We start from the raw sequence: 22,888 nt of genomic DNA on the forward strand, positions 1-22,888 counted from the left end.
GAACCGGTGCTGCGGAGGCTGCGGGCAGCTTCGCAGCCCAGCGCTCAACCGCTGCACCACCAAGGAAGGCCCTGCAGTGTAATCTTTAGGAAAAAAAAAAAAAAAAACCCTTAAATATTACAATTGTCTTTCTTTACTTATTTCTTCCCCAAATCTTATATCTTCCTTTTAACCTTTGATTTCAGTAACTCCTGTGTTACATTGCATAGATACCAACTGATAATAATGTAACCCCAGCATTTTAAATTTTATTTTCATGTATCTTTGCTTTTAGCAGTAAAACTCCCTTTTTAAAGTAAAAACAAAGGTGAAAACCCAGCGAGTGGAACATTTAAAAGAAACATATCTCAGCATAGAATCTAGTGCAGCCTGGATGAACTCACCTTCATTTCCATGAAAAGTCCCTTTGGTAATAACACCAAAAGTTTTGCAGAATGAAAATGAGGATTCTTCTTTATACCAAGAATGGGCAGCAAAAGGTGGCTTTCAGTTCAGGATGTTACATGGGTCTTTTTTGAAACATAAGATCATTGGCCTCTTGAATCTTTCATATTTAGGTCGTTTTCATTTTAAAAGCCTCCAACAGGTTTCTTTGCATAGGTCCTTTACCTCTTTTGTTAGATTTATTCCCAAGTATTTGATTTTTTTTGTTTCAATAATAAAAGGGATTTTTTTTTTGATTTCTACTTCTTCAGATTTATTGTTTGTGTATAGGAAGGCTACTGACTTTTGCGTGTTGATTTTGTATCCTGCCACTTTACTAAAGTGATTGATGAGTTGAATTAGTTTTTCTGTGGAGTTTTTGGGGTTCTCTATGTATATCATCATATCATCTGCAAATAGTGATCGTTTGACTTCTTCTTTTCCTATTTGGATTCCTTGGATGTCTTTCTCTTGTCTTATTGCTCTGGCTAGGACTTCCAGTATTATATTGAAAAGCAGTGGTGAGAGTGGACATCCTTGTCTTGTTCTAGATCTTAATGGAAATGCTTTCAGCTTTTCACCATTGAGAATGATACTGGCTGTTGGCTTGTCATAGATGGCCTTTATGATGTTGAGGTATGTTCCTTGTATCCCAAGAATTTCCAGGGCTTTTGTCATGAATGAGTGTTGCACTTTGTCGTAAGCTTTCTCAGCATCTATTGATATTATCATATGTTTGTGTTTTTTGTTGTTTTTTTTTTTACTAATTGGATTGTGATTTTTTTAAATTAATTTATTTATTTATACAAGCACTGTGTACAGTCAGAAGCGCAGGAGGGTGAGAGAATTCACCAGAGCCAGAGCAGGGAGCAGAACAGGCAGAAGAACCGAAGTACACTGCTGAGGGGAGCAGCGGGCGGCAGGAGAGGTCTGCGCACCATGTAGGACCCTCCTCCGGTGGCCCGGGATCAGCCGGAGATCAAACCAGCGCTGCAGAGGCTGCAGGCAGCTTCTCAACCCAGCGCTCAACCACTGCGCCACCAGGGAGGCCCTATCATATGGTTTTTATATTTCTTTTTGTTGATGTGTTGGATAACATTGATTGATTTTCGGATGTTAAACCATACTTGTGTCCCTGGAATGAATCCTACTTGATCATGGTGAATTATCTTATGGATACATTGTTGGATTCTGATAGCTAAAATTTTATTGAGGATTTTTGCATCAGTGTTCATTAGCGAGATTGGCCTGTAGTTTTCTTTTTTTGTGTTGTCCTTGTTCGGTTTTGGTATTAGTGTAATGTTGGCTTCATAGAACGTGTTTGGTATTATCCCTTCCTTCTCAATTTTTTGGAAGAGTTTGTGAGATACCATCTTACACCAGTGAGAATGGCACATATTAAAAAAACTAGCAACACCAAATGTTGGTGAGGTTGTAGAGAAAAAGGAACTCCCCTGCACTGTTGGTGGGAGTGCAAACTGGTACAACCACTATGGAGAGCTGTGTGGAGATTTCTGGACATACTAAACATAGAGCTTCCATGTGATCCAGCAATTCCACTCCTAGGTATTTACCCAAAGGACACAGAAAAATCAATTCCAAAGAGCAACTGCACCCATAAGTTTATAGCAGCACTATTTACAATAGCTAAGCTTTGGAAACAACCCAAATGCCCAAAAATAGATGACTGGATCAAGAAGATGTGGTATACACCACATGTATATACACCATGGAATATTACTCAGCATTCAGAAAAGATAAACACATGCAATTTGCAGCAACATGGATGGAGCTAGAAGGGATCGTGCTTAGAGAAATAAGCCAGAAAGAAAAAGAAAAATACCGGATGGTCTCACTCATAGCAAGAATCTAGAAAACTTAAATAAGGGACCAGGAAAAAGAGTAACTATAAGAAAGTGAAAATCAAAATCAACTAACAACTATGAACCAGAGACACTCTATGGGGGGTGGGGGGTGGGGAAAAGAGGGCTTGATGTCAAAATAAGGGGGTTGTAATTGTATGGGGAATATAAAAAATAAAATTTAAATAAAATGTGAAAAAATTAAATTAAATTTAAAAAAAAGCCTCCAACAGAGTAGTCATTAGCAACCACCCTCTTTATGATTTCTTCTTTGCCTTTCCTGTTCGAATAATGTTTAATGCTTTTGTTTTCTCCTTGAGAGTGAACCTTGGTAGAAGGACTTACCATTTTCCCACTTTTTCTTCTCACATTTGTTTAATGAGATTGAAAAGTCCTTTAGCTGGGGATTGTCCCATTCTGTCCAGCAGGGAGCCGCTGCTGGCCTTGTGGATTCTTTTCATCACTCTTTGTTTGGTGTTTCTCTTTTCAAGCATTTATTTATGACAGTATTTTTCATTTGTATATTAGCATGGTGCACTGTTTATGGTAGAGCTTAGCTTTCAGATCAATCATCTTGTCTTTTCTGAATATTCATGAACCCTTGACGTTCCTCCTTTCTCCTCTCTCATGGCAACCTACCTGATGTACACAGCGTAACTCACTCTTTGTTTTGTGACATGTTATTGGCTGCTGGGCTGCCCCATGCAACAGCCCAGACAAATGCTGGGAAGCTCTGAATTTTCAGATCTAAGAGACTCACAAAAGCACAAATAAAATGAGGTTTTACTTTCAAAACTATACTCAACAAAACCATCATACAATGTACAGAGTTCTTTAATAATTGTTGCCTTAGAACACACATATTATCCGTGTTTGTTTCTATTAAATCATACCAAAATTATTAAACTTTCTATTTTTTTAAAGATTGTATCTATTTATTTTTGTGTAGAAGAACTGGGGTGTAGGCCAGAGGTGTGGAAGGTGAAAGGATTCACCAGAGACAAAGTGGGAAACAGAGCAGGCGGATTTACTGAAATACACTGCTAAGGGGAGCAGTTAGTGAGACTGGAGAGTTCTGCTGCACCATATGTGGGTTAGCTCCCTGGTGGATCAATGTATTGATAGTGCTGAGACTTAACCCTTCGGCCACCAGGGAGGCCCAGCCATTATTAAAATTTCTGAAAGATGCATAAGGTCTAATGAAAATATTAATTCATTAATTTGTTAGATGATAAAATGTAATTCGCTTTTCAGGTATTTCATGAATCCTGGTTTAGGCTCAGGTTTGTGCCTCATTATACTACTTGCCATATAATCTGACAATTATTGTTATGTACTGTGTAAACCTGTGACTATTCAAAGTGGAAATCATTTATAAGTATTAGTGACATGTAGTCATAAAATCATTGTGTTTTCTGTTAAACCCAACAGCTGTTACTGGAGCATTTGGAGTGCCTTGTGTCAAGACATGAAAGGTCACTAAGAATGACGGTGGTCAAACGGCAAGCCCAGTCCCCCTCAGGAGTCTCCAGTGAAGTTGAGGTTCTCAAGGCACTGAAATCTTTATTCGAGCACCACAAGGCCTTGGATGAAAAGGTATGGCATTCTGAAAGGGTGATTAAAATGTATGTCAATTAGATCTCAATAAACTAAATTTTTTTATAAATAAAATAAACTTTCGGTACTGAATAAAAGAAATAATACTGACAAAAGATTCAAGCTTTACTATACTTTCGTCATCAGCATCAACTCCCTAATCATTCTCCATAACTCACCTGAATTCTTTTTTTTTAAAGATTTATTTATTTATGCATAGAACTGGGGTATAGGCCAGAGGTATGGGGGGTAAGAGGATTCACCAAAGACAGAGTGGGGAGCAGAACAGGCACATTTAATGAAATACACTGTTGAGGGGAGCAGCGGGCAAGACAGGAGAGGTCTGCTGCACCATGTGGGTGGCTCCTTGTCCAGCCAGGGATCAAACTCATGCTGCAGAGGCTGCGGATTACTTCACTATACTGTGCTTAACCCCTTGCGCCACCAGGGAGGCCCATCTCACCTGAATTCTGAAGTTAAGTCAGTTCAGAGGACCAAACATTCGAATTATAAGAAAACATTTAAAAATACAACTGGAGTATTATTTATATTGGTCCTATTCATAAACAAGTTCATTTAATATCAATGAATATATGGCTTGTCAATACTTCTGGTACATTATGGTCTAAATCTAGGTGGTCCTATGAAAGTTAGTATTGTCATTCAGCCTCTCTCTCCCTGTCCCTTACCCTTTCTCTTGCTCTCTCCTCTCTGTGTCCACCCCCAGAATTCTCTCTCCTCCCACCACATCTGAAATGAATATCTATGCATTTCAATATATGTCAACATAGGAGAATACTAATTGACAAATAAACATACCTTGATGTGTACTTTGGATGTCCTTAACCATTAGAGATTAATATTTGAGAAGCTTACTTTTTTTTTAGGTCACTAATATCTTAGTGCTGAATATACTTTGTTAAGAGTCCTGCAGGTAACAGTGTGAGGTATTAGTAGAAAAACCTGCTTTAGGTTTATAAAAAGTAACTGTTTCTCTTAACTGTTACTAAAATAATTTCTATTGACATAAATAAGTCAATGTGATGACAATGTCCTTTGGAGATTAGTTAGGCTTATGTTATGATTTCAATTTTGTGACATTTCAAAAAATGAACTTTTTAAAATTAAGAAAGCTTTAGGGTTTTGTAGAGTAGGAATTGCAGCATTTTGTTGTAAAGTATCTGACAAATTCTGAGCAATAAAATCCAAGTAGGGATTGTTACTCAGTTATATCTAGGTTTTAAACACACCAACATTTTTGCTCTATTCAATATTTACATGTATATATATTTTTATCATTGGTCTTGCAACTGTTCTTAGAGGACTATGTGAATTGTGTGCATAATGATATTGTAATCCTCTCTTCTAGACTATTAAGAAGAAATTGTGGGCCTCCCCTGGTGGCGCAGCGGTTGAGCGCTGGGCTGCGAGGCTGCTAACAGCCTCTGCAGCACCGGTTCATTTCCCGGCTGCCTGCAAGGGTCCCACAAAAATAAAAAAAGAAAGAAAGAAATTGTATCTTATTTTTTATTTCAGCCACGAGGAGCAACTAGTTTATGAATATTTTTAATAAAACAGAAATAGATATTTTATATGTCTTGATAAATTTAATATCAAATATCAGATAATCATTACAGTATTTAATATTTAGTTTCATTTTATATTCTTATTGCAAAAGTGCATTGTTAAGAATTTGCGAGCCTTTGTATTTACTGAATATCAATTATATGTCAGATTTCTTGGCAGATATTTAGCAAATAAAAATAAATTAGACATTTCCTTATGACTTACCAGTTAATGAATAAAAAAAAGTTAACAGTATTTAAGACAAATAACCTGATGGATGTGAGTACATTTAACTAAATGAGGTATTTTATACTATGATCCTAGGAGCTATAATAGAAATTATTAACTATATGACCTCCCTCCCTGGTGGCACAGGGGTTGTAGTCTCAGTGCTATCAAGTATCACCAGCCACTGCGCCTGAGTTCGAATCCCGGCCAGGGAACTAACCCACATGACGCAGCAGATCTCTCCTGTCTCGCCTGCTGCTCCCCTCAGCAGTGTTTTCCAGTAGATTCGCCTGTTCTGCTCCCCACTCTGTCTCTGGTGAATCCTCTCACCCCCTGCACTTCTGGCCTATACCCCAGTTCTTCTATGCATAAGCAAATTTTAAAAACTTTAAAAAAAAAAAGAATTTATTAACTCACCAGAAATGCTCTTGACATTGGTGATAGGGGCAATTGAACTGATTATCAACTGAATAATGATGAACAGCCTAAAAGAATTGGACAGACCTGGACAAGTAATTTAACTTTAGGCATATGCTTCTTCTTGTTTTGAATGAAGAGAATATTAGTACTGACCTCATAGCATTATCATAAGAATTAGATAGCATCTGACATGCAAAGTTCTTTGCCAGTGCTTAGCATCTGGCGAGTGCTCAGTGAACATTAACGAATATCATCAATGATATGAGTAAATTTCAGTATTTGACAATACTTTCAAGCTAAGTAAAGATACATATATATACAGACACATATGCATGCATATACATGTATATGCACATATATACATATATGTATATGGTGATCCTCATGTTTGTTGTAAATAGTGTTTCATTTATTGAGTTATCAAGGCATTAATATGTGCATTAGAGCCCTCATAGACAAGTTCCCTAACAAAGGATAGCTTACAGTCTCTTGTAGAGAGAGGAAACAGATATATATATATAAAAACAAATAATTTCAATATTCTAATTTAAGTGTTTATGGATATTATGATAAATAGATATAGAAGATCAGAAGAAAACTGAGCCTAATCATGTGTTGAGGGCATGAAACTAGTAGCATTATCAAAGAGGGCTGAGAATACATGAAGAGCTAAATAAAATATAAAAGATTGAGCATAGAAGTAGACAAATCACAATGAGTTGCTGACTGCGTTATTATGTCCATATTTACTTATCCTCAGAAGGTAAAATTTTCACAGTTTCCTACGATCAACAATAATTTTGACATCACTCTCCAATATGTTTACCAAATCCGTGGACTGGTTGAGAAATACACATGTATCTTGTAATCACTTACACATCATTGACTACATTTTTTTTTAAATCTTGGAATTTCATGTGAAATGTAACAAGAAAACATTCTAGATGTATTTACTTTCCCAGTATATTTCCATGATCTCATATCACAGTACCAAAACTGGATTTGAACTTATGGTCCAAGGAGATTTCCTCACAGTGATTCCTGTTAGACAATTGATAATTCCAAAACAAAACCCATTAATTTCAATTTGAATGTAAGCTTTTTCCATCAAAGTTCCTCTTTACCATACAACACATTTTTAGGGACTTACTTTAATCCTCAAAAATAACTTTTCCATGGCCTTAAAACATCTTTTATTTTTTTTTATTTTTTTAAAGATTTATTTATTTATTTATACAAGCACTGGGTGCAGTCAGAAGTGCGGGAGGGTGAGAGAATTCACCAGAGCCAGAGCGGGGAGCAGAACAGACAGAAGGACCGAAATACACTGCTGAGGGGAGCAGCAGGCGGCAGGAGAGGTCTGCATGTCATGTGGGACCCTCGCCCAGGGGCCGGGGATCCAACCGCCGCTGCAGAGGCTGCGGGCAGCTTCGCAACCCAACTCTCAACTGCTGCACCACTGGGGAGGCCCTTAAAACATCTTTTAAAACAAAAAACCTAGTTAAATTTTTTTAAAAAAAAAAATATTTATTTATTTAAGAAAGTGAAAATCAAAATCAACAAAAAACTATGAACCAGAGACACTTTTAGGGGGGCGGGGGAGGGAGGGGAGGGATTGGGGTCAGAATGGGGGGGGCTGCGATTGTATGGGGAATATAAAAAAATAAAAAATAAAAAATATATATTTATTTATTTATTTATTTATACAAGCACTGGGTATAGTCAGAAGCGCGGGAAGGTGAGAGAATTCACCAGAGCCAGAATGGGGAGCAGAACAGGCAGACTGACGAAGTATACTGCTGAGGGGAGCAGCGGGTGAGACAGGAGTGGTCTGTGGGCCATGTGGGACCCTCGCGCAGTGGCAGGGGATTGAACCAGCACTGCAGAGGCTGCTGTAGCTTTGCAGCCCAGTGCTCGACCACTGCACCACCGGGGAGGCCCATTAAATGTTTTTATATCATTATAAAAAAAATTCTCATAGATGAAGTTAGAAATCAGAATTCTAGAAGCACATAAATTTATTTGAGGGATTATATTATCCTCTAAATCAATATACTTAAAGACCAACTGAATAAATTGGAAAATTTCAGAAAATTTAAGTATAGGGCCAACATTATGGATTATGCTCTTAAATTAAAAAAATAAAATACATTTTTCATGACATATCCAGTATGTCTAAAAAGCTTCACAATAATACCAAATTCAGCAGGAAAAAAAAAAAAAGGTTATTATCAGCATTCTTCTAGTGCTATGCTCAGGCAGAACAAAAAGCTAAAAGATTTGTCAGAAATACTATTTTTTCACTATCAATGGCATTCCAGTTCTGCAGACAAAGTTAGGTATTAAGATTCTTCATACTCTAAATAGGTTACACCTGTACAACCTCCCTGTTTTTTCTTTACTAAGTATAGAAATGATTAGTGCAAGATGAAGCCAATATATTTCATTCTTCTGATCCCTACCCAAGAATCAAAGAGTAGACTTCATATAAATGTGAATGAGTATGAATGTATACATTATGTGTCAAAATACATTGATAATTGCAGTATCAATTTTTACATTTATCGCAGTAATTCAGTATATAGTCAAAATCATTTTGTATTTTTTGTGATGACAGTTTTATATTCGAGCTTTGTTGATAATATAATTTGAAGTTGCAAGTACTATTCTAATTTTATTGAAGGGTGAGTATAAATATTTTAATATACACAGGAGTATAAATATTTTCAATACTTTGCCAAATGTGGTTGTCTGTGATATTGTTAACAATGACTTCAGCAGAGATTAAACTGTATGAGATGTACATTACTGCACATATTTTGGTTTTTTTTTCTAGGTAAGGGAGCGACTGAGGGTTTCTTTAGAAAGAGTCTCTGCACTGGAAGAAGAACTAGCTGCTGCTAATCAGGAGGTAACATACCAAACTTTCTCCTCTTTTGAGGTGCAATATCGCTAACTTTATATATCCTTTGTCTTTCATGTCACCTTTATTGAAACTGTCACAGAAAATAAATCACATTCTTTGTATATACTCAACAAAACCTGTTGAAATTAGTTGCCAGAGTCATGTTTTCTGATTTCTGGTGGTTCAAATCTGTCACTGAGAGACCAAAGGAAAATTATTAGGAGCTAGTGATATGAGCCAGTGGAATGGAGGTTTAGAAAGGCACCACTCAGAAAGCCAGTGCTTTGGAGAAGTAAAACACAACTGCAAGATGGTAAACTGTGTCAAATAGCTGTGACACTTACATAATGTTACAAATTAACTACTTGAAGATAAAAATAGATTTCTCCTTGGGTCTTAAATATTCCTATCCTCTAAAAGCATTGTCCATGTTGCATCCTTGAATCTACTTCTCTTGCTCTCATTCATGAATCTAAGAAAGTATTTTATAATCAACACTGAGATTTAAAAATTTGTCTTTTCTTAGAAGATTTTGCTTTTCTTGGTTATTAATGTAAAAATGAAGGTCAGTCATTAGACCAGGTTATATCTGTATTATATATAAAGGTATATATAAACATTATGTATGTTAAATATATATCAAATGATACATGTACAGCCCACTAAAATAGCTTCCTCTCTCTCTCAATTTGTTCCAATAATGTAATATTAGCAATATTAAGAGTGGATACGTTAAAACTATACAGCAAAATCCTCTTACTTGAATAAGTAAAGAAGTAGGAAGATAATGACATTAGTTAATTAACTGTAAGTCCTATCAAGGATTATTTATGTTCACATTACACAAACAAATGCACATTTTCTTTCTTAAATGATTTTTATTAAAGTAATGGTTTAAAACACTAAATTTTAGAGATACAGCATTATAAATCAACATCCCTAGATACTACTTATGATCTCCACCAAAAAATTCAGTTTCCATCTATCACAATGTAGTTGATTCTTTTACCAATTTTCCCATCCTCCCTATTTTTTCCTTATGTCCCTATAATCTAAAGTTTTGTTTTGTATCATTTTTGTTTGTTCATTGTGTTATCATAAATGAAAAAAAAATTCCGTATTTTTTATAGCTAGGTAGTATTCCATTGTGTATTGTATACAGCATCTTTTATTTCCATTCATTCATCCATGGACATTTATGTTGTTTCTAACTCCTGGCTGTTTAAAATAATGCTGCATTAATCATAGAGGTACATAAATTCTTTGAATTGATGTTTTTATGTTTTGATAAATACCCCAAGTGCAATAGCTCAAGATCTTTTAAGAATCTCCATACTGTTTTCCAGAATGAGTGCAACAATTTATATTTCCAATGATAATGTACAAGGATTCCCTTTTCGCCACACATTGCCAAAATTGTTTTTTCTTGTCTTTTTTATATAAGCCATTCTCAGAGGCGTGAGATATTATCTCACTGTACTTTTCTAATAATAAGTGATGATGAGCATTTTTTCCATGTGTTTGTTGGCCATCTAAATATTTTCTTTTAGAAGCATCTGTTTAGATCCTCTGCCTTTTTTTTTTTTTTGATCAGGTTATTTGTTTTGTTGTTGAATTATGTGACTTTATGTGAGTTGTGAATATCCTTTCCCATTCAGTAGATTGCCTTTTCATTTTCATGATAGTTTATTTTGCTCTACAAAAGCACTTAAATTTGATGGAGTCCCTTGTGTTTATTTTTATTTTTGTTTCCCTTGGCCATTGGAGTTAAATTCCCATGGACATTTCTAAGACTGGTATCAGTGAGCTTATCACCAGTTTTCTTCTATGTATTTTATGATTTCAGGTCTTACATTCAAGTCTTTAATGCACTTTGTATCAATTTTTGTGTATAATGTGAGCTAGTGGTCTGGTCTCATTCCTTATGTTGGGCTGTGCAGATTTCCCAGCACCACTTATTGAAGAGTCTTTTTCTTTCTCTGTGTATGCTTCTGACTTCTTTTGACTTAAAGTAACTGACCTTATATGTGCAGATATCTGGACTTCAATTCTATTCCATTGAGCTGCACGTCTGTTTTTATTCCAATACCACATGCTTTGATTACTGTAGTTGTGTGGTGCAGTTTGAAGTTAAAGAACTTGGCATCTCCATTTCGTTCTTCTTTCTTAGGATTGCTTTAGCTATTTGGGGTCTTTTTTGATTCCAAACAAATTGTATTATTGCTTGTTCTATTTCCATGAACAATACCACTGGAATTTTGAATGGGATTGCATTGAATCTGTATATTGCTTTAGATAACAAATGCACATTTTAAAAGCATGCTAAAAATCTTGCCTAGTAAAAACACTTCTGTTCTTTAAAGTAAGCTAAGCCAATTTAGTGAGCTTATATATGCTGAGTTAATTTAAACTTTAGAAATAATAGACTTAACGATAGGATGAAGAAATTCTGTGTGATTTAAAGGCTAGCAGTGTTTAAGCATAAATGGTGGCAAGCTGTTTAAAAAAATAAAGAAAGGGTTTTCTTGGTGAACAGAGCAGTTTAGCAAACTGGATGTTTTGAAAAAATTAAAAGGAAATGAGAGATTACTATCTCTCAGTCATCATAAAAGAAAAGAACCTCTGTGATAATAGGTAATAACCAGAAGAACCCAGTTTGTCTATGAGGAGAATAGGTAAATTATCTTTACAGTGGGTGTCCTCATATCTGCTGTGTTCAAGAAAACAATATCAACTGTTTATTTATTCATTGTATATTTTATCTTCGTTGATTCTGTTCAGAAAGTAGAAGTCAAAGAACTGGGTGCAGACTTTAAGTGATACCTCTATATAAAAGGTATTGTGCTGGTCTAATATTGTGATGAGGCTGGAGGCTCATGGGGTAAAAGAATTCACGAGAAGAAGAATTTGAGGCTCTCTTTTATACTGTGTTTTTGTGGGATTTCTAACTTGGGGTGCCACTTTACACCATTTATCTGCTGGGACTTCTGGTCTTGGGCACTGACCTTTGACACAGAGTATGTTGTGGCCCCGATTCTGCATTCCTGGAGCTTGAGTTAGTTTTTCTGGTCAAGGTGGTCCCTCTGATGGCCTGGTTTCCCTGGCAACCTTATCACTTTCATTATCTTTTAAAGCCTTGCAAACCTGCCTGCTGATCAAGGAGTGGGGCTTAGTTTTTAACTTTATTAAATGCTACCACAACAGGTATCACTGACATATGATAAAAATATAATATATGTTTATATGTATGAATATAGCATTTTTAAAGATGACATTAAGAATGGTATCATCTGTTTGCCATTATTCTCTTTCTGTCTCAGGTCTCTTTGTCTTATATACCTGTCTCTGTCTCCTCTCATTTTCACAGATAATTTTAGAGTTATCACCCTCTAATATATTTTCTTTATATAATTTCTCCCATGGAGATCCCATCTACTTCTCATCCACCCCAGGCTCCAGTCATCATGTCTTTAGAAAAGAAACCAAACTCCATAGCTTGAAGTTTATGTTCTGTTGAATTCCACAAGATATTAAACGTTGGTTTGGCATCTCCACAGGGGGTTGCTAACAATTGATTAGATTGCTGTCTGGCACAGGTGTCCAGCAGAGAACAGAGTGGGGTGACTTTAATCCAACTCAAGACAAGCACCTGAGTAGTTGTAACCATGTATAGGGAACATTTTTTTCACCTTACACAAAGGCACCATAAGTGCCAGTGGGCCTAAATCTCCACCTAGTTTTTCCAAGTTTATCCTTAGATTCTCCATGGTACATTAATGCAATAAATAAATAGTTTTATTACATTCTCTTCTGGAAAAAGATCAAGAATTTTCTACTATAGGAAAAGAAGGCAGTTGCAAGAATGATCTCAATTTTGTGCAAATACAAATAATAATAATATATTACATTATGGGACTAGAAAAATAGTTTTTGATGTAAATACCAAATTCTTTTTTTTATTTATTTTTATTTTTTTTTGTAAATTTTATTGTTATATTCCCCATACAATTGCAGCCCCCCCATTCTGACCCCAATCCCTCCCCTCCCGCCCCCGCCCCCCTAAAAGTGTCTCTGGTTCATAGTTTTTTTGTTGATTTTGATTTTCACTTTCTTATATTCATTTTCCTGGTCCCTTATTTAAGTTTTCTAGATTCCTGCTATGAGTGAGACCATCCGGTATTTTTCTTTTTCTTTTTGGCTTATTTCGCTGAGCATGATCCCTTCCAGCGCCATCCATGTTGCTGCAAATTGCATGTGTTTATCTTTTTTGAACGCTGAGTAATATTCCATGGTATATATGTACCACATCTTCTTGATCCAGTCATCTATTTTTGGGCATTTGGGTTGTTTCCAAAGCTTAGCTATTGTAAACAGTGCTGCTATAAACATAGGGGTGCAGGTGTTCTTTGGAATTGATGTTTCTGTGTCCTTTGGGTAAATACCTAGGAGTGGAATGCTGGATCATATGGAAGCTCTATGTTTAGTAGGTCCAGAAATCTCCACACAGCTTTCCACAGTGGTTGGACCAGTTTGCACTCCCACGAACAGTGCAGAAGAGTTCCTTTTTCTCCACACCCTCGCCAACATTTGTTGTTGCTAGTTTTTTTAATATGTGCCATTCTCACTGGTGTAAGATGGTATCTCATGGTAGTTTTGATTTGCATTTCCCTGATGACAAGTGATGTTGAACATTTTTTCATATGCCTGTTGGCCATTTGCATTTCCTCTTCAGAGAAGTTTCTTTTAAGCTCTTCTGCCCATTTTTTGACTGGATTATTTTCTTTGTTGTTGTTGAGTCTCATCAGCTCTTTGCAGATTTTTGTGATCAGTCCTTTATCATTAGTGTTGGGTGCAAAAATGTTCTCCCAGTTGGTGGGGTTTCTCTTTGTTTTTGTTATTGTCTCTTTTGCTGTGCAGAAGCTCTTTAATTTGATGTAGTCCCAGCTGTTTATCTTTGCCTTCACTATCACTGCTTTGGGTGATGTGTCTGTAAAGATGTCTTTGATGTGCAAATCACGTAGTGTTTCGCCTATATTTCCTTCTATATATTTTATGGTTTCAGGTCTTATGTCTAGTTCTTTAATCCATTTTGAGTTGATTTTTGTGTATGGTGTGAGGTAGTGGTCAAGCTTCATTCTTTTGCATGTAGCGACCCAGTTTTCCCAGCACCATTTATTGAACAAACTTTCTTTGCTCCAATGCATAGTCTTTGCTCCTTTGTCAAAGATTAGTTGACCATAAATCTGTGGGTTTATTTCTGGATTTTCTATTCGATTCCATTGGTCTGTATGTCTGTTCTTGTTCCAATACCATGCAATTTTGGTGATTATGGCTTTGTAGTATAGTTTGAAGTCTGGGAGTGTGATGCCTCCATTCCCTTCTTTTTTTTTTCAGGAGAGCTTTGGCTATTCGGGGTTTTTTGTGATTCCATATGAATTTCATCAATTGTTCTATTTCTTTGAAGAATGACATTGAAATTTTGATTGGAATAGCATTGAATCTGTATATTGCTTTTGGAAGGATGGCCATTTTAATAATGTTTATTCTTCCAATCCATGAGCAGGGGATGTCTCTCCATTTCTTTGTGTCTTCTTCTGTTTCTTTTAACAGTGTTTTATAGTTTTCTTTGTATAGGTCCTTTACCTCTTTTGTTAGATTTATTCCCAAATATTTGATTTTTTTGTTTCAATAACAACAGGGATGGTTTTTTTGATTTCTTCTTCTTCAGATTTATTGTTTGTGTATAGGAAGGCTACTGACTTTTGCATGTTGATTTTGTATCCTGCCACTTTACTGAACTGATTGATGAGTTGAATTAGCTTTTCTGTGGAGTTTTTGGGGTTCTCTATGTATAATATCATATCATCTGCAAATAGTGATAGTTTGACTTCTTCTTTTCCTATTTGGATTCCTTGGATGTCTTTCTCTTGTCTTATTGCCCTGGCTAGGACTTCCAGTATTATATTGAAAAGCAGTGGTGAGAGTGGACATCCTTGTCTTGTTCCAGATCTTAATGGAATTGCTTTCAGCTTTTCACCATTGAGAATGATACTGGCTGTTGGCTTGTCATAGATGGCCTTTATGATGTTGAGGTATGTTCCTTGTATCCCAAGAACTTCAAGGGCTTTTATCATGAATGGGTGTTGCACTTTGTCGAAAGCTTTCTCAGCATCTATTGATATTATCATATGGTTTTTATATTTCTTTTTGTTGATGTGTTGGATAACGTTGATTGATTTTCGGATGTTAAACCATCCTTGTGTCCCTGGAATGAATCCTACTTGGTCGTGGTGAATTATCTTATGGATACATTGTTGGATTCTGATAGCTAAAATTTTATTGAGGATTTTTGCATCAGTGTTCATTAAGGAGATTGGCCTGTAGTTTTCCTTTTTTGTGTTGTCCTTGTTTGGTTTTGGTATTAGTGTAATGTTGGCTTCATAAAACGTTTTGGTATTGTCCCTTCCTTCTCAATTTTTTGGAAGAGTTTGTGAAGGATAGGCACTAATTCGTCTCTGAATGTTTGGTAGAATTCATTTGTAAATCCATCAGGTCCTGGGCTTTTGTTTTTGGGGAGGTTTTTGATTACCATTTCAATTTCGCTAATTGTAATTGGTCTGTTTAGGTGTTCTATTTCTTCTTTATCTAGCTTTGGGTGATTGTAGAGTTGTAGGAATTTGTCCATCTCCTCTAGATTGTTAAACTTGTTTCCATATAACTGTTCATGTTAGTTACTGATTATTCTTTTGATTTCTGCTGTGTCCGTTGTGATTTCTCCTCTTTCATTGATGATCCTGTTTATTTGTGCTTTCTCCCTTTTTTCCTTTGTGAGCCTGGCTAGGGGTTTGTCTATTTTATTGATTTTTTCAAACAACCAGCTCTTGGTTTCATTGATCTTTTGGATTGTTTTTTTAGTTTCAATTTCATTTATTTCTGCTTTGGTTTTTATTATTTCTTTTCTTCTACTGGTTTTGGGGTTTATTTGTTGTTCTTTTTCTAGATCTTTGAGCTTCGAGATTAGGTTGTTTCTTTGCATTCTTTCTTGTTTCTTGATGTGAGCTTCTATTGCTATATATTTTCCTCTTATTACTGCTTTTGCTGCATCCCATACATTTAGGATATTGGTGTCCTCCTTGTTCAATTCAAAAATTTTTTTAATTTCTTCTTTGATCTCCTCATTAGTCCAATGGTCTTCCAGTAGTGTGGTTTTTAATCTCCATGAGGTAGGAAAGTTCCTTGCCTTCTTTTTATGGTTTATTTCTAGTTTGATACCTTCATGGTCAGAAAAGATGGTTGATATGATTTCAATCTTGGTGTATCTGTTGATGTTTGTCTTGTGCCCCAGTACGTGATCGATCCTGGAGAATGATCCGTGTGCGCTTGAGAAAAATGTGTACTCCGTTTTTTTGGGGTTTAGTGTTCTATAGATGTCTGTTAAGCCCAATTGCTCTAGGTCCTTGTTTAGAGCTTTGGTTTCTTTACTTATTTTTTGTCTTGTTGATCTATCCATTGTTGATAGTGGTGTGTTGAAGTCTCCCACTACGTATGTGTTTTCTCTGATGTCTGTTTTCAGAGAGGACAACAGTTGTCTGATATATTTTGGTGCTCCTTCGTTTGGTGAGTATATGTTAATGAGTGTTATTTCTTCTTGAAGTATTGTCCCCTTGATCATAATGTAGTGACCGTTGGGGTCTCTTTTTATCTTTTTGAGTTTGAAATCTGTTTTATCTGATATAAGTATAGCTGTTCCTGCTTTCTTTTTTGGTCCATTTGCTTGTAGGATTGTTTTCCATCCTTTAACTTTGAGCCTATTTTTATCTTTTGTAGCTAAATGTGTTTCCTGGAGACAGCAAAAGGTTGGGTTTTGTTTCTTAATCCAGGCTGCAACTCTGTGTCTTTTTATTGAAGAGTTTAGTCCATTTACATTTAGAGTTAATATTGATATGTTAACATCTGTATTTGCCATTGTGTTTGTCTTTCCTTTGATTTTATTTATTTATTCTTTTAATAACTTTTTTTTTTTTTTGGCCTTCTTTCATTGTTATTCGTCCCTTGAGGTTCTGGCCTTAGGACTCCTTGTAGTATTTTTTGGAGTGGGGGTTTAGTTGCAATGAAATTCCGGAGTTTCTGTTTGTCTGGGAAGGTCCATATTCTTTCTTCAAAGAGGAAGGAGAGCTTTGCGGGATAGAGTATTCTTGGTTGGCATCTGTTTTCTTGGAGTCTGTTGACTATGTCCCTCCATTCTCTCCTTGCCCGTAGTGTTTCTTCGGAGAAGTCTGATGTCAGCCTGATTGGTTTTCCTTTGAATGTTATCTGTTTCTTCCCTCTTGCCAGCTTCATTATTTTTTCCTTGTCCTGGATCTTGGGAGCTTTACTATTATGTGTCTTGCTGTATTTTTCCTTTCGTCGTGGAAGTTTGGTGTTCTTCTTGCTTCTTGTATATCAATTTTCAGCTCCTTCTTCACATTTGGGAAGTTCTCTTCAATTATCTCTTTGAATATTTTCTCTGTTCCTACATCTCTCTCCTCTCCTTCTGGTATTCCTATAACTCTTATATTTCCTTTCCTCATGGAGTCAGATAGTTCCCGAAGTCTTTCCTCGTTCTTTTTCCTTCGTACTTCTCTTTCCTTTTCTGTTTTGGTTCTTTTTATTTCTGTGTCTTCAAGATTACTTATTCGTTCTTCCATTTCATCTATTCTGCTTTCATTGCTTTTCCCAGAATTCTTTAGTTCTTCCATTAATGCTTTGATCTCCTGCATTTCTTTTACTTCCCTATTTAGGGACTCAATTTCTTTCTTCTGACCATTGTTTTCCCTCTCTAGGGACTCAATTGCATTCTTCTGATCGTTGATTATTTTTCCCTTATCATTGTTTTCCTTTATGACTTCTGTCAGTTTTTTAATCACGGCAATTTTAAATTCTCTTTCTGGAAGGCTCAGAAATTCTTCCAAGTTATTGTCGTTGCAATCTGGGGGCTGGTTTTCTTTTTGTGGTGTGCTTTTTCTCTGGAGAGTTGCTAGGTTGCGTGTGGTTCTTCTCCTCCCTACTGTCTGTTTTCTAATTTGCCGTATGCGTTGGGACACTGTGTTGTTGGGACTGGCCGGCATCTTGGGTGGGCTTCTCTGCTCCCCTCTGGTTCCTCCAGGAGTCATCTGTCAGTTTCAAGCAGTCTTTACTGGAGAAAGGTCCCTGTTCTAAAATGCCGATGTGGGGACACACTCCCCTGTGCGCCTGGTCTGCCCCGGCGGTGGGTTCCTGCTCCCCCTCTGGGCTTGGACTGCAGGCCAGAGGGGGTCTGGCGTGGGCGAACTTCCCCCGCTCACCTCTGGCTCCTGAGGAAGCCTTCTGCAGCTAGTCTTTACTGAAGAAATGTCCCTGTTCTAAAACGGTGATGTGGGACACACTTCCTGCGCGTCTGGTCTCAGGCACACTCTTCTGCGCGCCTGGTCTGCCCCGGCTGTGGGTGCTCGCTCTCCCTGTGGGCTCAGACTACTTGTTCAGAAGGGGCCCGGTGTGGGCTAACTCCCCAGCTGGCCACTAGCTCCTTCAGGAGCCTGTGCTGGCTTCAAGTCGCTAGGTGGCGCCAGAGATCTCTCCTAGAGCCCTTGGGGAGCTGATTTTCCACCCCGTGGGACAGGGAGCAGAGCGGGGATGGTAGGGTACACCTCAACGGCTTTGGGATGCTGTGTCTGCCTTGTGCTCCACCGTCGTGGGGAACCCACGCCCCTAATTTCGTGCCCCGGGTCTCAGTTCCAAAGCCCTCAGTTCCAGGACGCGGGCTGTAGCCCAGATCAGTGGAGCGGGAATGGCGCCTTTTGAATCCCGCTTCCCTGCCTGGGCGCCTTGTTCCTGCTCACTCAGGGAGGGCCTCCGCCGTCTCCCCGCAAGCCTAGGTCGCAGGCACGGGGACCTGGGCAGCTGCGATCCGATCTGGATCAGCGCGCCGCTTTCTGCGCAAGCTTACCGGGCGGCCGGGGCTGTGTGCTGGTGCTGGTCTCCTCCTGGGGGGCCAAATTCTTTTTTTTTTAAATAATAAATTTTATTTTTATATTCCCCCATACAATTGCAAACGCCCCATTCTGACCTCAATCCTTCCCCTCCCGCCTCCCACCCCCCATAAAGTGTCTCTGGTTCATAGTTTTTTGTTGATTTTGATTTTCACTTTCTTATATTCATTTTCCTGGTCCCTTATTTAAGTTTTCTAGATTCCTGCTATGAGTGAGACCATCCGGTAGTAAATACCAAATTCTTAATTTTAGTTGTTACTGGTTTTGTAAGCACATGTTATATATGATGTTAATGTATTTTTATTAATTTTCATTATACTTATAAGCGAATAAAACAATAAAGATACTTTAGAAACATGACATTTTCAATACAAGAGCACACAAGTGATTACTTAGTTTAACAATAGTTAATAATTACTGAGTGCTTTAAGGCTCTAGGCATTGTGTGTGTGTGTATGAGTTTGATATTAGATGTTATTGTCAAATGAGCTGAGCACAGAGAGGTTGTTTCTCCTAATGTATATTCTCCCTCACTTGAAAACGTGGTTATTTTTTTAATTTGTCTTAACTATCTGTGTTCGTGTGGTTCCAGTCCATACATTTCTGTGTCCACAATCTATCCCATATGCAGCTTACTCTCATTTTCCATATATGTTAACATCATCACTGTTTAGATACTTCCTCATACTCTCGAGGGGAGGGATATTACAATAGGTTTTCATGTTGTCTCCTATCCCTACTGTTAAACAGTTATTCAAGATTTAACCTGTTAAGCAAAGTTCTAGTCATATTGATTATTTTTCATATTTTCTGATATATAGCACATATTTATATAATATATGCCACCTTGACATATTAATAACATAATGATATGATATATGGGAGTAATATATATTAATAATGTAATGATATATGTTCTATAGACCTGTAATATACCGTCAAGAACTTTTTCAGTGATTCTAAACTGGAAATACAGTATTAACTTTCAAGACCCCTACTGTCCTGATTGAGTCACTCCAAAGTCTGTTAAATTATAGTGTTCACTGTTTTTAAAAGCAGCCAAAATTTTTCCTGCCTCTAAAGATTACTTATGCTAATATCTTTCTTGGAATGCCTCCACAACCCCAGTCACCCATTGAAATCACACTTCCCCACTTAAACTGAAGCTCAGACACCACCTTTTTAATGAAATCTTTTATGATTTCTTGCCAACAGTCATAGCTGCTTAGTTTAAATTGCTAAAGCTCATTGCTTCAGCATTTATTCTGACAGTTCAACAAGCATCAGGGTTAATTATATACCAGTCTAATCCTAGGCTGCTAGTTCCCTGATTAAATGGACTGTTTCTTGCTTATTGTATTTATTTCACTCAGTACAGTGATATGAACCTTGTGATCAATATGTATTTGTCAAAGTGCATTGTATAAAGTTCATTCTGTATGGTGTTTTCACATTGATCCTTGGTTAGTCCCTTAATGGATAGTTTGAACAACCTTAGGCATGCTCAATATATAGCAGTATTTATCATACACATTAAATGAACAAAATGCTATTCTTTCAAAGTAGAATTATTGGGCAACTACTATGTGCAGAAAATTCAGAGTCTCTGGCAGGATTGAATAAGAAAAAATAAATGAAACATTATGAAAATTGTCATGTAATTTGCTTTCTGTGATGGAGACAGACAAATAAGCCCATAAGAAAGATATAATTAGTGCAAAACATAGAGATTCAAAATACAAAGATGGATATTTATTCTGAATCAAAGGATCAGAGAAAAATTCACCCTGCAAGGAAGATTATCATTTGTATTCAAAACTGTCGGAAAACATTACAGGCTGAGTGACATTATGATTAAGAAAGCCTGAAATTGCCTGTTTTCAGAATAATGGATAATATTTTGTTGGTAACAATCAGGGTGGGAAGGGGGTGACAATGGAGGATGAAATGATTGATAGGATCAGATTCTAGAGGGCCCTAAAGACCATGCTCAAGCTGAGGAATTCATACTTTATGACATGAGAAGACACATAAGGTATAGTTCAGTTTTGCTTACGGTATAGTTTGGTTTTGTTGGCTTTAGGGCTTTTTTGTGAAGTGAAGCAATTGAAAATATGTGATTTTTTTTTCTTCTTTGCAAAGTGGAGTTATGGTGGAGTAGAATTGGAAAGTTGACTTACTCTCATGTGATTGACTATAATCAGATATCAATATTTATTGGGCATTTTCTGTTGGCATTGTGTTAATTATTCAGTATAAATATATTAATAAAACTCAGATATTAATAAAGTGGTAATTCTGTCAGTTATGGGAGATAGATATATTAAAAAGTAATTATGATATGGACTTATTTAATGTGTAGGGAGTTTCAATTTGGGATGATGAAAAGTTGTGGATATGGATGCTTGCATACATTGTGAATGTACTAACAGAAATGAACCACATACTTAAAAAGGCCAAAATGGTATGTTTATGGTAGGTATATTTTATTATATTAACAAAGTAATCATAAACCAATGTAAATAATGTGAGAATGAAAACAAATGATAGGTTTAGTAGAATTATAAAAGAGTGATTGTAAATAATGTGAGAATGAAAACAAATGATAGGTTTAGTAGAATTATAAAAGAGTGATTGTATGGGTATGAATGAGGAAAAGCAGATGGTGCTACAAAGATTTTCCTAGAGTAATCTTACCATTTGCAGAACCTTGAGGTCATGGATAAGCATGAGGTCATTATGCCAAGTGACATTTGAAATGTCTCTGCAGAGAAAGACAAATACTACTTGAGCTCTCTTACAGGTAGAATCTATTAAAAATGTCAACAGTGGTTGCCAGGTGCTGGGGGTTTGGAGAAATAGGGAGATGTTGCCAAAGGAATAAGCTTTCTATTGTAAAGCAAGTAAGATCAGGTGATCTAAAGTGTAGCATGGTGGCTGTAGGTAGCAGTACCATACTGTGTACTTGAAACTTGTCCAGATAGCAAATCAAACATATTCTCACCAGACAAACAAAAAGTGGTAACAATGTGAGTTAATGGATGTGTTTATTAACCTTTGCAGTGGTAACTATTTCACAATATGTACATATAACAAATCATCATATTGTACACCTTGATATAATGTCAATTATATCTCGGGAAAACTGGAAAGATATTTTTAAATCTTCCTAAGGAGGGAAAAACTACTTATAATTTATGGTACCTGCTTGAGGGAAGAAAAGAGAAGCAAGTAGAAGTTGAGATGAATCTGAGGCTTCAGAGACTGGAGGGTCAGAATTAGGAGTGCATAGTTTGAGCTTCAACCTGTAGACAACAGCCAGCCAACAAAGATTTGGCTTGTATTTTGCTGTTAAAATGTTAGATTAGGGCCTCCCTGGTGGCACAAGGGGTTAAGCACAGCACTGTAAAGCTATCCTCTGCAGCATGAGTTCAATCTCTGACAGCATGAGTTCAATCTCCTGCCGGCCTGGGAGCTACCCACAAGGTGCAGCAGACTCTCCAGTCTCACCTGCTGCTTCCCTCAGCAGTTTTCAGTAGATCTGCCTGTTCTCCCCATTCTGTCTCTGGTGAATCCTCTCACCTCTCCACACCTCTGGCCTACACCCTAGTTCTTGTACACATAAATAAATAAATCTTTTAAAAAATATATATTAAAATAATTTGTTAAAGGAGGAGATTAAATGATCAGGTTTAAATATTGCAGACTAATGGGACCTCCAAAAGTTAAAAAATGTATATGATAGTTAAGGCACCATGTTCATACTTCAGATTTTTAAAAATCCCTGTAGTTGCGTGAAAGAAATTAAATTGTGTAAAATAAAATTATTCCCAGTGAGGCATTTATAGGTGTAAATTTAAGAATAAAAACAGTATTATAAA

General features: G+C 36.7%; 1 protein-coding gene across 10 annotated transcripts in view; it reads left to right on the forward strand.

Annotated features, from left to right (window-relative positions):
- The window catches only part of PPFIA2 (PTPRF interacting protein alpha 2), a gene marked incomplete at both ends in the record, with an annotated part of 353,793 nt that overhangs the window by 217,170 nt on the left and 113,735 nt on the right, over window positions 1–22,888 (forward strand). For 9 of the 10 annotated variants that reach the window (XM_084254528.1, XM_084254531.1, XM_084254532.1 and 6 more), the window contains 2 exons: window positions 3,717–3,881; window positions 8,932–9,006. In XM_084254528.1, the coding sequence (XP_084110654.1) occupies window positions 3,717–3,881; window positions 8,932–9,006 (240 nt within the window). The remainder of the gene's footprint in view (window positions 1–3,716; window positions 3,882–8,931; window positions 9,007–22,888) is intronic. The other variant, XM_084254529.1, reaches the window with a different exon arrangement.

Source organism: Talpa europaea (assembly GCF_964194135.1).
Source record: "Talpa europaea genome assembly, chromosome: 15".
NCBI lineage: Eukaryota > Metazoa > Chordata > Mammalia > Eulipotyphla > Talpidae > Talpa > Talpa europaea.